The sequence below is a fragment of the Perca flavescens genome, chromosome 5, assembly GCF_004354835.1.
Source record: "Perca flavescens isolate YP-PL-M2 chromosome 5, PFLA_1.0, whole genome shotgun sequence".
Lineage (NCBI taxonomy): Eukaryota > Metazoa > Chordata > Actinopteri > Perciformes > Percidae > Perca > Perca flavescens.
In genome coordinates, this window is record NC_041335.1 from 28,417,078 (window position 1) to 28,430,582 (window position 13,505).

Consider the following 13,505-nt stretch of genomic DNA (forward strand, 5'->3'; position numbering starts at 1 on the left):
AATCCACTAAGCTGTTTGTAATGGAGAGGTTTACAGCCAGTGTACAGTATTTTCAGAAACTGAGGATTTGGTGTAACAAGAAATGATTCACAATAGTTTTATACCACATTCAGGTTGCCGTGCAGGTATGGAAGTATTTATTTGAACATTTCAAGGTATGGAAAAATGTTAAAAGAAACCACAAAGTCTTGAAACATGCAGCAAAGAGTGTTACTGTTTTGATACACGCATCTAAATACTACAGAGTATTTATTGTGAAAACTATGAAGACTATGAAGGGATATGGACTAGGTAATGGGTCATTATCCAGGATACAGGATCCTCAAATCCAGTCACGAAGTTGAGTTTGGAAAAAGGCATGGAAACTCAAAATAGCAAACAAGTATACACCTTGAAGAAACGGGAATGTAGACTTGAAGTACACAGTTAAGTGGATGAGTAAGTTCAGGATGGGTATCCCAGGTACTGTAAATGTTCTTCTACCTAGAACAAGGAATGCTCCTTTACCCAGAGCTCCCTGCACCCAGCACCAGTCAAATATAAGCCCCCAGCATTTAGTCCAAACCCTAAGTTACAGTGCCACACAAAAGACTATAAAGAAGATACTTTGTAAATTAACTTCTACTTTTAATTCCCCATCTTTTATCACTTTCATGCACTTAACGAAAGTTTAACTTTCAAATTTGTAGATCACCTTGTTTGTTTCCCTGTGTATTTACAAGTGAAACATGTAGGATGTCATGACTCATCAGTGTTGAGGTGTTAATGGAAAAACAAAAGAAGAATCGATACGGACACCACTGACTTGAAACAGAAATGACACTGAGCTTTGAGGAAACAACAAAAAAATAAAGCGTTTCAAATTTTTTTTCTAGCTTCTCTCTGATTTATTTTACTGAGCTAAGTTGAGCATTTCTTAACTAATGTAGGCTAATGCACAATCATGATTTACTGCAGAAGACTGAAGAGAAACCGGAAGACAGCAGGTCCTTTTATCCACAGGATGCATAGATTTAGGACTTTGAGGATGCCAGATGTTTCCAGGACGCCAGCAGCAGCCTATAGTTTCACTAACCAGCCGAAAGCATCGCGATAAATCAGCGGCAGCACAGAAAAGTTGAGCTCGGCGAACCAGATTATGCGCCCTGACGCACCCTGGAACAGCAGCGATGGGAGCTTCACAGACGCGCACCGAGAAGTACCAGGATCTGGCGGATAAAACTGGATGTAAGTAGGGAAAAAACATTAGGAACTCTTTATTTATTCTTCTAGAAACCATATAGGCTACCTGCTGATCCAGTGTAGCCTACGGCGTTGTTATTAAATCGTTCAGTTTAAAAGTGCCAAAGTGGGTTAGCGGTCGTCAAGGAACTGAAAGGTGATCCAGATGACCGACCACATTGAAACCTGATCCTCGTACCTGATCATTAAGCTACGTGAAATGCCAACCGTTGAACAAATACACCTTAATGCAGTGATGTCGTTTTAAATGCAACAATTCATTTAGCCGGTTTTTAGTAATAAACCATAAACTGGCACACAGTGACATTTTCAGTAAACTACACAAACAATCCACTCCGAGTTAACCATTTACCTTTTAACTATGTTTGCATTAATTTGCGTTGATAAGTCTTTACTTTGCATGCAGTGCTATGGGTTAATTTGAACACCTTGTTTGTTGTCCTAAAGCCACTCTCTTCCTCCCGTATGTGAAAGGCAAAGTTCAATGAATGAAACAAAAAACAGACCGAGAAGCAGAAGTGTTTAGATCTGTGTTGGGAAGGGACAGGATCTTGATGTGAAACTTGTGCATGCAGTGGCATGCAGAGTTTGAGCACCAGGAACAGGGTTTGAATCACACACTGAACCCAACCTTTTTTGAAACCGGATGGTTGAGAATTTGAACTATTTTTTTCACCTTAATTTCTTCAAGGTGGAGTTTTGACCCCATGTCTCTGTGGGGGATTTGTATGTCCTTGACAGTGACACTAACATGCATATTGGTAGAGCACAAGCCATATATTCTGTTGTTGTCTTCTTCTATATTTGCCTAAATGGTCCATGTTATTGTAAGTAATTGTGTGTTGATCCTGCACATGTAAGACACACCGCCCACACTGACCAACAAACTTGTTTCTGCATGAGGCTGTAGTTCTTCACCCCCCACTGAGCAGCTACAGTTGATACTACACACAATTCACTTAGCAGCCTCTGGGAAAGGGGGGGGGAAACTCAAAATTAGCAACTGTTTACCGAAACAATTGAAAAGGCCAAACCCATCTTGATATGGGAACAGGCAGAGCCAGATTATGGCGTGTCAAGGAACTATTTGAAAGGTCATGGAAAGAAAATCCCAGTGGAACACAGTTCTACTATCAGTCCATTAAACTGATAGTAGAGCTGCACGCCACTTTAATTAAAGTAAATATCTCACTGATTAATCATAATATAATATATAATAAAGAAAATTTCTTATCATGTTGGATGGTTAAAAAACAATTGAAGAAATGCAAGATGCTTGTTGATGGGTATGGAATAATTATGGGTGTATTGCTGATATACTTTCATGTTGTTGGTGTTTGCTTCTTTCAGTTTCACTGGAGCAGATTGAAAACCTTCACAAAAGATTCCAGCGGCTGAGTAATAATGAACAGACAATAAGGTAAACTTCTTTCTTTTCTTTTTTAAAACTGCACATATGGTAAAGCCCTGCTAGTCAGCTGCATTTGGTTTAAATGGAAACCATTCATCTTTTGCAGTCACCCCTAAAGATGAAATACCACCTGCATGGTTGCTAGAGTGATGGATTGTGAGAATTTCTGGCACAGAAGCAAATAATTCATTTCATTTTTCATTTATTAAACAGGAAAGGATTAAAAAGTAACATTAAGTTACAGTTTAAAACGGGCCTGACTCAGTTTGAAAACTGGTTTCCAGAAGGTTCCTGTTCACACACACAGGCTTGACACACACATACAAGCTTAACTAATGCAAACACAGAAACATTACTCAAATAGAACACGTCGATGCATCAGGAATGCAGAGCTGACATGTACAGTACTATAAACACACAGTCATTAAATGTATAGTGGCATGTCAGTAGTAATGGATAACAAGTTACTTCCCTTTAAAAAGAGAGGGGGAATAAATGTTGTCCATAGCAGATATTTCTTCAGACAGTTAACCCTCAGACAGAGTTACTGTTCAGGTTACTTCCCATAAATAATAGTCAGTTGTTCCAGCATGCTGCACTAAAGTGTGTTTTAAATGTTTTTATTATGATGGACTTTCTTTTGTCGCACTACAGTAGAGAACAATTGGACAGCATACCGTCCCTTGACTACAACCCAATCAAAAAGCAAATTATTGAAGCATTCTTCGATAAAAGGTGAGTACAGCCAAATTACACCCAACTCTGTGTCCACCCTATGGTTGATGGCCATGTGAACTGATATATTCTTACTACTATCTTGACATTTTTTTTTTTAATATATTCAAAGCACTTTCAAAACCAAACCCTATTATATGATTTGTGAGAGTAAACATTTTCTGACATATAAAATGATCAAAGGCCAGTTTGTCCAAGCAATGACATTTCTCAACTTGTTGTAAATTTTAAATCTAAGATATCAGCCCTTTTATCATCTGTAGATATGATGTAGGTTTCCTTCTTCTGTCCACTGTGTAAACACAAGCTGTAAAAGTAGCAATGGAATTCTCTTTATGCTTTTCATGTGTTCAATTATGATTTCTATACTCAATTAAATCCAAATTGTACAGTTTGACATTTCAAAAAATATGCTCATTACCTTTTTAGAGTTAGTTAGTTAGAGTTTTTTAGGTGCCTTAACCCCAGGAATGTTTAGTCTGGTTTAATCCAACTCTTGAGTGTTTAGTGCTTTACTTCTGTTTGTTTAGTCAAATGATGACAATGCCATTTAAACATGGGCAGTAGTAAAATACCTCTATTGCATTTAGATGGCTGATAATGTGGCTTTCGGTATTCCTCCAAGAGAAATGCGGTGCAGTTTGTGAAAACAAAATATGTAATCCTCCATTAACTAAAGGAAACAACCACTAACACAAGTCATGTGCACAATACATAACAAAACACATTTTCAAGATGATTCATCAGGCAAATTCAAGGAATGCTTGCAAAATCAGAACACTTGTGATCATCTGCATTGCATTTGTCCATTTACAACTTGAGAAAATGCTGCTGTTGGTAGTTGAAAAAAGCCAGATTGAATTTGAATTCATAATGGCTAAACTTTGATTTCATTTCTGTGATGCAGGAACCAGCATCAGAATGAGGTGGGCTCCTACGAAGAGATTGGCTTCGAGCAGTTCCTCATGGTCATGTCCCACTTCCGCCCTCCATCCTTGACGACAACAGAGGAGGAGAAGGAAACTATGAGAAAAGAGAAGCTTCGCTGTAAGACACTGCTTGCTTTTAATAACAGTATTAGATACAATCAGATATACTTGTAGGTTAAGATTCTCAGTGCTTAGTCTAGGACCAAAGCCTTCTCTCCTGTGTTTCCCTTTGTGTGTGTCTCAATAACAAAATACCAGGAAGAGAGTGCAACATTCAGTGTACAGTGTATAACAAATCGGTGATGTCAACAACTTATTTTAATCACTACCAACATGCCATGCGGAGTGTGGTGAGGCGTAGCTGCATATGTGAGCACCTGATCTTTCACTGCATGTCAGCTATCACATTGAGAGGCTTGTAGGTATTAATGTGAACAGGGCCAGTACAGCAGCTTTACAACCCCAACTGTCACGAATGGAATAAGATCATTTGTAGCCACCGAGTCGGGACCCAAATTCAGCCTCGGTTATCATTATTCCATTAGATTATAATAGGTTTGATCTATTCCAGGAGGTATTTCAGGATTTAGTAATTTATGTTTTTGGTGTGTCATAATCATATATTTTGATCAATAATTGAAATACTAGGGGCCCTACCTAAATTTCTCGATAGGACGCCTTGCCGTGTAGAAGGCTCTGTGTAAAAATGTATGCCCACTTTAGGCTTATTTCAGTAGATACTGAACTGATATCGTACACATTCCTGAGCCCATTTGTGTACTCAAATTTAAAGCTGATTTATTGACACAGAATGAGGTCATTGTCTGTGGTGTTTTAAGTAAGATATAATTTGGGTATGTCCTCAGCTGACTCTTGAAATTCAAACAAGTTAAAATCCCTTTGTTTCAAGTTATGCAGATGGGACTACTTCAACAAACCTATATGATAGTGTGTTTAGCTATACATGAAGGATACAAGATGCATATCAAATGTGTGGAGTGGACCGGGCTAAGTGCAGGTGGCAGGAGGGGAAGATTAGGGGGATTAGTTCCAATTTCTGCCTTGCGGCATCCAAGCAGGTAAGTCTGGCATGCATAATAGCTACTTAGCTGAGTAATTTGTGAATAGTAGGGTGTGTCTCTAATTGTAGCCACAGCCATTTCTCAAAGTGCAAAATATCTGTAGCGCCTTGGATTGTAGTCGTCTGAGGGAGGAATTATCTATTGCTTAATTGTCTTAGTGTTTGTTCTTTAGAAATATTACGACTAAAAATAACCTCATGCAATTTCAAAAGAGCCCTGTGTTTTACTGTCAATGTTTTAGATCACTAAAACCTTTTGTGGTACTACTCTATGGTAGCTGTCTTTGTTTAGCCACTAATGCATGGGTAACACTTTACTTGAAGGTATCTAAATAAGAGTGATATGACACTGTCATGACACGTGAACCCTAACCCTAACTCTAACACTAACCCCAACTTGTCGTGACAACAACCGAATGACACTTAATGACAGAAGCATTATGTCCTAAACATTTGTGACTTGTTTATGATGTTTATGACACATTCATGACAGTGTCATGTCACCTTTATGTAGATACCTTCAAATAAAGTGTAACCAATGCATGAGACCAAAAAAATTCAAACCTCTCAGGCATATATTTTATAATTCTGTATTTTATTTGTTGTGCAGATATTTGATGTGTCTAAAAAGATCTATTGGGGAAAGTGACTAAGTACATAGAGTAGTAATTTAGAGGAACTTGTACTAGATTAATTTCTTTAAATTCCATTTCAGCCTATGAGTTTATACCAAAGAAACATTTTCCTCTAAATATATTAGGTTCATTTTTTTAATTGATACTTAAGTAAAGGATCGGAATACTTATTCCACGGCCAAAAATGTTTTTACTCTATTATTTCCTTTTTTTCCTACTCAGTCTGTTGTTTTGCACTGCTCAAGAAAATTAGTGTCAGGGCGGGAAAGACGGTAGGCTTATTTGGGCTGTACGCTTACAACGTTTTTGTAGAATAAATGGAGTTGTTATTTAAGATAAGAACACAAAAACAGTTTGTTCTCCATGGTATGACATTTTTGTTTTGTAATTAAGTAAATTGTTTTATACTGTAAACATTTCATAATGGTTTAAATGGTTTCCCCTGGTGTGCAGCAGGGTGATCTCACTGCCAGCACAAAACCCCAAAGTACAACGGTTTTGATCAAATAAATAATTAGCAGATGACACAACCGTGTTGGTCTGCTATAGTATCGAAGACTGATCATGGCCACTGCTGCTTTGCTTCACACAAACCATTTATCTAAATTGTGTTTCCCGGTTGGCACCTGTTGTGTCAGTGTGCCGGTAACACTTTACTTGAAGGTATCTACATAAGAGTGACATGACAGTGTCATGACACATGAACCCTAACCCTAACTTGTCATGACAAAAACCGAATGACCCTTAATGACAGAAGCGTTATGTCATAAACGTTTATGACTTGTTTATAATGTGTATGACACGTCATGTCACTCTTATGTAGATACCTTCAAGTAAAGTGTAACTGAATGTCTTTCCCACAGATTTGATTTTTTTTTGGGTGGGTGACTGTAAATCAACACAGCTCTCCTTCCTGTCACAATGATAAATGTCTACCTCAGGGGCCAATTTGACATCGACATTGCCATTCAACTGATGTTCAGAAATAACATCGGCAGCACAGTCAAAATGTAGTTGAACATTGCTGAAGGAAGTAAATTGGTGTCTTTCCTTGTTAGTGCCCCAGGACTGTTAAACATGAAGCATTGTCATGGGACTGAATCTTGTAAATGTCACTGGTAATGAAAATAGTGGCATTTTAAAGGGCCTTTGTTGCCTCTGTGTGATTCTTTATACATTTAGCAGTGGTGTTTCTGATGTGGCCTTAAGGGGACCTGCTTAGTTATTCTACTTTCTTATCTCTGCATCTTCAAACATGCCTCTAATCACAACTTCCTCCGGTCTATTACTAAGATCCTGTCTTCTCTGACTTGATGATGGAAAGTTCCTTAGAAATCAGACTAACCTCTACATTATTCCATTCTGTCTTCCCAGTCCTGTTCAACATGCACGACACAGGCAATGATGGCACCATCACTCTGGTGGAGTACAGGAAGGTAAGATAACCTAACCACGCCAGCCTTTGTCTGAGGCTTGCATGATTATGTGCATTTTTACAAAACAAGTTGTCTCCAAAAAAAAGCATCTATTTTCTATAAATTCACTTTTGTAATGTAGTATTGGACATACATTCATTTAATCATATAAAACTGCACAAGATTAGGGGTGTATGGAAATGTGCATTATTTATTAGTCTGGAATGAATGGTAAATAGTGTCCCAACCACTGCTTTCAATTTAGACTCCACATATTGAGCTCAAATAAACCACTGCTGTTTGGTACAGTTCTACAACTCAAAATGACAGTAAATCGAAGCAAACGTGTGTGTGGAAGTTCACTTTAAACCTGGAAAAGGCAGTTTAACAGGTTTTTATGTTTTGTTGTTATCTAAATGTTTACATCAATTAAATTGGACTTGCATTATGGTAGTGAAATTAAGGAATCTTGGTAAGTAGTTTGCTTCAAACTGAAGTCGAGGTGAGGTTGTATTTTTGGACAAAAAAGAGCAATAAAGAGCATTTTGCTTCCTTAAGTTGAAGTTTATTTTCTAGAGCAGAAATGATTCAAAAGTTAAGTTACTTAAAAAATGAGAGATGATAGGATACACGTAGAAGTCCACAGGAGAATTTTATTTTTTTTAGAAACTGCTGAACTGACAATTTTAAAGCATTCTGAAACAGAATTCCTAGATCAGAGATTCTCAAAGTTGTGATCGCGTGCTTATTTAGGGAGCCAGCATATGATTGAGAGCCTCACAGGAAAAGTGCACACAAAACAAAATATACAAAAAAACATTATAAAACAAAGTCATAATAAAAGTCATAGTATATAACCTTACCTCTTACTGTCATTTGGAAGTGTCAACCTCCAAAGTTGCCTCATGAGAGTTTAAAGTCTAACTGTGTTGTTCTCATCCAAGGTAGTAGAGGAGCTTCTGTCAAAGAGTGGAGACATCGAGCAGGAAACTGTCAAGGCGATAGCAGATGCCGCCATGTTGGAGGTGGCGAGCACAAATGTGCCCCACATGGTAATGGATCACACCAGATCTGAACTGTTACAATACATTCTCACAGTCTCATATCTGCAGCAAAGCAACACATTCATTGTCTCTTTATCATTTCAGGCCCCAGATGAGTTCTATGAAGGAATTACGTTTGAGCATTTTCAACAGGTTTGCATTTTTTAAAATAAAATGTCAACCTGATCAAAAGAAAAATTACTTTTTTTTTTTTTTTTTTTTTTTTTTTTTTTTTTGTCTTTGTCACTTGCTTATGACAGCATTTTGTTATCTGCCCACAGATTTTAAAAGGGCTTGAAATGGAGACCAAGATGTACATTCGCTTTCTGGATGTAGACACACCAACATTGCGTTGTGGGAATTCAACCTCTTGAAGTTGTTCTTGTAAAGAAATGTTTATGTTGCTGCAGTTTTTTGCAGAGTCTCTCCAGTCCTTAAATGGAATAAAGCCAAACACTAGATGTACACTAATATATTTTTGGGTGGAGGAAAATAATTATAGACCTATTACCATGTAAGATTTGTATACAGATTAGTCTGGAAGTGTTGTTTATTCAATTTTAAAGCAGTGTGATCCTAGTAGTAAGTGTCACATATTTGATATAAAAATGTGTTTCCCATCTTTTGCCACACTCCTATTCATTGTTATCAGGTTTTAAACTAACACGCTACCTCTCCAAAACTTCATCTAACCAGCATGTAATGTAAAGGGTGCTTTGTACTTTAATCTAAAGGTTCATGTGGTAGATAAAGTCAGTCATGCTCAGGGCTGCTCTGGCATCCATGTCAGGGCCAACATCCAAAGAGTGAGACTGCAGGCACATACCATTCCTCTGCAGCTCCAGAATACTTACAGGTTTAATTTCTGGGCCTGTGAGAGTCTGTGTAACCAGACACTGCTGTTCTGCATTTGAAAATCTACTATTTTTGACCACTGCCGAGTAAATCTAACCCTTTCCCTGAGATACATTATTACTGATTTTGTACTGAATTGTATTAATGAAAGAAATCAATTAAAGACCACATGATAAAACCAATGCATGTGTATGATTTATTTGAAGAGAAACAAATAACAAATGTACTATGAATTATCTAATTTAGTAAATGAGGTAGAATATGCCATTTTTTTTATTGCTGTAATGTTGCACAGCGGCACTGAATCAAATCCAGACAAATCCAAACAATTACAAATTCATAAATTTGACATTATTTGTTTCCAAGGATGTGATCCTGTGCAACATCTCTGCAGCTGAATTCAACATTGTAATTTACAAATCCCAAAAGTGTTACAGATACTATACATTGTAAGCTTACATTTCCAAGAAGCTTGATTTGACGAGGATGATAAAAGGAAACCGCTAATTATTAAAAGGATACAGTTTGGAGAATCAAACTGATCAAGGGTAAAAGTTTCTGTTGTCCAGTTGCAGTTTGGAAAAGTGCGTGTCAGTGGGATGGATGGGAGCCAGCCAGCCTGTCGTAAGGCACCGCCAGGCCGATGTTGTAGTTGTAGCCGGATGACTCAATGTAGTCAGACCTGCAGATGGGCAGGATGTGATCCTGTGACAACGCGTCCTCGGAAAAGTCGTAATGGCAGATGACTCCCCGGTGTCTGAAGGAGAAAAATATTTACAATGATCAACAACAGAGATAGAACTTGTTTTGCTTTTTTGAAAAACTGTTAAAACTGGATGCTTGAGTAAGACATTAAGCAGAGATGGATCCTTCTGAAGTTTAAACCACTGACATATCTGCTGAAGAGCAAAAAACAGCTTTATCAATAGAGGTGGGATTATTTAAAAACCTGACCTTTGTTGCATGTGGGCCTTTTCATGGTTAAATTATAAATTAAAGAAACGCAACTGAGAGAAGCGGCAGGTTGTTTAGTCCCAATTTAATTTAGAAAAAGGAGTCAAATTAATGACAACTAGCATGAATCAGACTTCCGGCCATCTTAACCACAATCCTGTTTGTAATAATAAGGTAATATAATTAATTTGACAAAAGCAATTATATATTACCTTTTAAAGGAATAGTTCAACATTTTGGGAAAATACACTTATTTGTTATCTTGCCAAGAGTAAGGTGAGAAGACTGATACCAGTCTCTGCCACTAGGGTGCGTCTAGATTTCTAGGCTAGGTTTATTGATTTATTAAGACACAATTTGTGATGGACGTCTGTGAAATGTATCTACCTACTATTTGTATTACTAGTATTACTTTGTCCCTGCAGGAGTGAGGACATCTATGACTATGTCTACATTGATGCCTTTGGTAAAGGCAAACAGCTGACAGCCAAGGAGTGTGAGTACCTCATTGGCCACCAGGTGACGGCAGATTACTACAGTGCCATAAGCACCACCGAGGTGCTGCTCAGGATGGTGGGAAACCTGCTTAACATCGGTAAAAGAGGGTAAGAGAAACTGAACACCTGACTGACACTACTGAATCTCTTCTGCAGGAGAGATGGCTTGGTGGAGGATTGATGCGACATGGGATGTTGTTGAATGTTGTCTAAAAACGGAATAAATCATTTTAATGCAGTTAATGGTTGCTAGAATAAATGGATGTAATTTACTTTACCTGCACTGTGTGGTTTCTTTCAGGGAGGGCAATGAGAAATCCTACCAGCTGCTGAGAGACTCTCTGGACCTCTACCTCACTATCAACCCAGATAATGTGCAGTACCTGCTGCTGCAGGCACGCCTCTACTTCCACCTGGGCATCTGGCCAGAAAAGGTCAGGACACACAACCTGATGTTGTTTTCTAATGCTTTCTAATATAATTCAATTCATAAAGTGTTCACTATTATTCAGTTTGAAGTACTTACCATATAGCCCATAGAATTTCACCTAACCGCATTGTCCATTGATGTTTTCTCCTCTGTCCAAGGTGCTAGACATCCTGCAGCACATTCAGGCATTGGATCCCTCCCAGCACGGGGCAGTGGGTTACCTCGTACAGCACACGCTGGAGCACATCCAGCACAAGAAGCATCCCGTTACACCTGAGGTGAAGAAGCGCAGCGTTTCCGAACACCTGGAGGTCCAGTATTCAGTCGGCCTCATCATGAAACACAAGAGGTGGGTCACACCAACATGTAGCACCGCAATCCTCTTCTCTGTTGAACTACCACTCTAATGGTGCAAGCATACTTTGTGCACATAGTATTTGCTGGTTATCTGGGAGAACATTTCAAATGCAATGTACGCTATCAATGCAGCAGCTCAACTTCATGTCAAATAATTACCGTCTCTTTAATTTCATTTGCAGGAATGGTATATAATTGGAACATGTAACCAACTGATGTCATCTGTCATGTTATCTACTGAAAACACATAAAAGGAAACTGCTAGTTGATAAGATGAGAGGAAGTCAGTGCCACAAACAATGTTGCACTCAAGTTCTCATGTAGACAAACTACTACATGGGGAAATTCACCTTTTAATATATTCTAACTCCAGGTGGAGTAAAAACGAATCCCCGTCTGTACTTGCACATTGGTAGGTGCCTTTTTGGACATGATAGGTGATAGAAACTTCACGCTTAACTTATTAAAGCCCATAATACTTAATGTCATATTAGTAGTGTTTATGTGAAGCTCATACTGTATATGTTGATCCAGAAGTATTGACTATTAATAATGCATTAGTCAGTGGTATTTTACATCACCCTTCTTTGTGACTTATACCTTTTCCCCACAGAAAGCTCCTCCCTAATAGGCTCGCTCATATGTTCCATTGTGCTTACCTGCTCACTCTGCTCTTCAGTCTGCTGATGATGCTGCTGCTATTGTTGTGTTTGTGTTATATTTGCCTTCTTCACCACCTCAACATTCACACACACAGACACAGACACAGACACACACACACACACACACACACACACACACACACACACACACACACACACACACACACACACACACACACACACACTGTTCTCTACAAAGCCTGAAGGGAATTTGCATTGATCAGTCCATGTGCTTTTATCTGCTATCCTATCTGCTTTGCAGGAAATGAGAAGACATGTGATGACAAAATAAATTACAATTGACATTTTCTTAATAACTCTCATATCAAAATATTTAGTTCTCTTCTGTTTTGTATGTATATTAGTAATGGTGGGGACTGTTTTGTATGGATTATTCACCTCCACTTGTTTATACAATTTAGTTACCTTTTATGTAAATGATCTCTTATCAGAATGTCATACTTTTCCATTGTTGTTCCTCAGAGAACCTGGAGCCCCACTCGGCCCCCCTGGAGATCGGCCACCCGGAGGTGGGACATTACTTCTCAGAGTTTTCTCAGAGTTTGCCGACACCCACTATTTTGCCAACGAAGAACTGCAGACCCGATACCCAGAGGACATGGTTGAAACGTTGGGTACAGTGCAGGAGCTTTACCACAGACTGACACCTGGCACTGGGAACCAGGACCAGGCTCTTGCCACAGACCAAAACAACCACCAAGCCATGCCCATGTAGCAAAGTTGCTGTGTCCAACTACCTGCCAAATGGGGCTAACCAATTACTGGTCACCCATTCTCAATTCACAATCCACTTAGCTGTTTGTAATGGAGAGGTTTACAGCCAGTGTACAGTATTTTCAGAAACTGAGGATTTGGTGTAACAAGAAATGATTCACAATAGTTTTATACCACATTCAGGTTGCCGTGCAGGTATGGAAGTATTTATTTGAACATTTCAAGGTATGGAAAAATGTTAAAAGAAACCACAAAGTCTTGAAACATGCAGCAAAGAGTGTTACTGTTTTGATACACGCATCTAAATACTACAGAGTATTTATTGTGAAAACTATGAAGACTATAAAGGGATATGGACTAGGTAATGGGTCATTATCCAGGATACAGGATCCTCAAATCCAGTCACGAAGTTGAGTTTGGAAAAAGGCATGGAAACTCAAAATAGCAAACAAGTATACACCTTGAAGAAACGGGAATGTAGACTCGAAGTACACAGTTAAGTGGATGAGTAAGTTCCGGATGGG

The 13,505-nt window shown here is 38.5% G+C and overlaps 2 protein-coding genes across 2 annotated transcripts; both read left to right on the forward strand.

Annotated features, from left to right (window-relative positions):
• The first annotated feature begins 16 nt into the window (after positions 1-16).
• Positions 17-9,528, forward strand: LOC114555172 (calcineurin B homologous protein 3-like). The gene is made up of 8 exons (XM_028577363.1): positions 17-1,227; positions 2,593-2,662; positions 3,308-3,388; positions 4,296-4,435; positions 7,408-7,469; positions 8,393-8,500; positions 8,597-8,644; positions 8,773-9,528. The coding sequence occupies exons 1-8, from the start codon at positions 1,170-1,172 to the stop codon at positions 8,863-8,865; spliced, it is 660 nt and encodes a 219-aa protein (XP_028433164.1). The 5' UTR covers positions 17-1,169; the 3' UTR covers positions 8,866-9,528.
• Positions 9,529-10,081: 553 nt separating this feature from the next.
• On the forward strand, positions 10,082-12,982 carry LOC114556260 (F-box only protein 21-like). The gene is made up of 5 exons (XM_028579170.1): positions 10,082-10,101; positions 10,726-10,905; positions 11,099-11,231; positions 11,386-11,576; positions 12,730-12,982. The coding sequence occupies exons 1-5, from the start codon at positions 10,082-10,084 to the stop codon at positions 12,980-12,982; spliced, it is 777 nt and encodes a 258-aa protein (XP_028434971.1).
• Positions 12,983-13,505: the final 523 nt, after the last annotated feature.

Excerpts from the sequence above, each read along its gene's own strand:
- LOC114555172 (XM_028577363.1), top strand. The coding sequence starts at position 1,170 with ATGGGAGCTTCACAGACGCGCACCGAGAAGTACCAGGATCTGGCGGAT. Across the intron at positions 3,389-4,295 it reads GAAGCATTCTTCGATAAAAG|GAACCAGCATCAGAATGAGG; the intron begins GTGAGTACAGCC and ends TCTGTGATGCAG. Across the intron at positions 8,501-8,596 it reads GCACAAATGTGCCCCACATG|GCCCCAGATGAGTTCTATGA; the intron begins GTAATGGATCAC and ends TTATCATTTCAG.
- LOC114556260 (XM_028579170.1), top strand. The coding sequence starts at position 10,082 with ATGGCAGATGACTCCCCGGT. Across the intron at positions 10,102-10,725 it reads ATGGCAGATGACTCCCCGGT|GAGTGAGGACATCTATGACT; the intron begins GTCTGAAGGAGA and ends TTGTCCCTGCAG. Across the intron at positions 11,232-11,385 it reads TGGGCATCTGGCCAGAAAAG|GTGCTAGACATCCTGCAGCA; the intron begins GTCAGGACACAC and ends CCTCTGTCCAAG.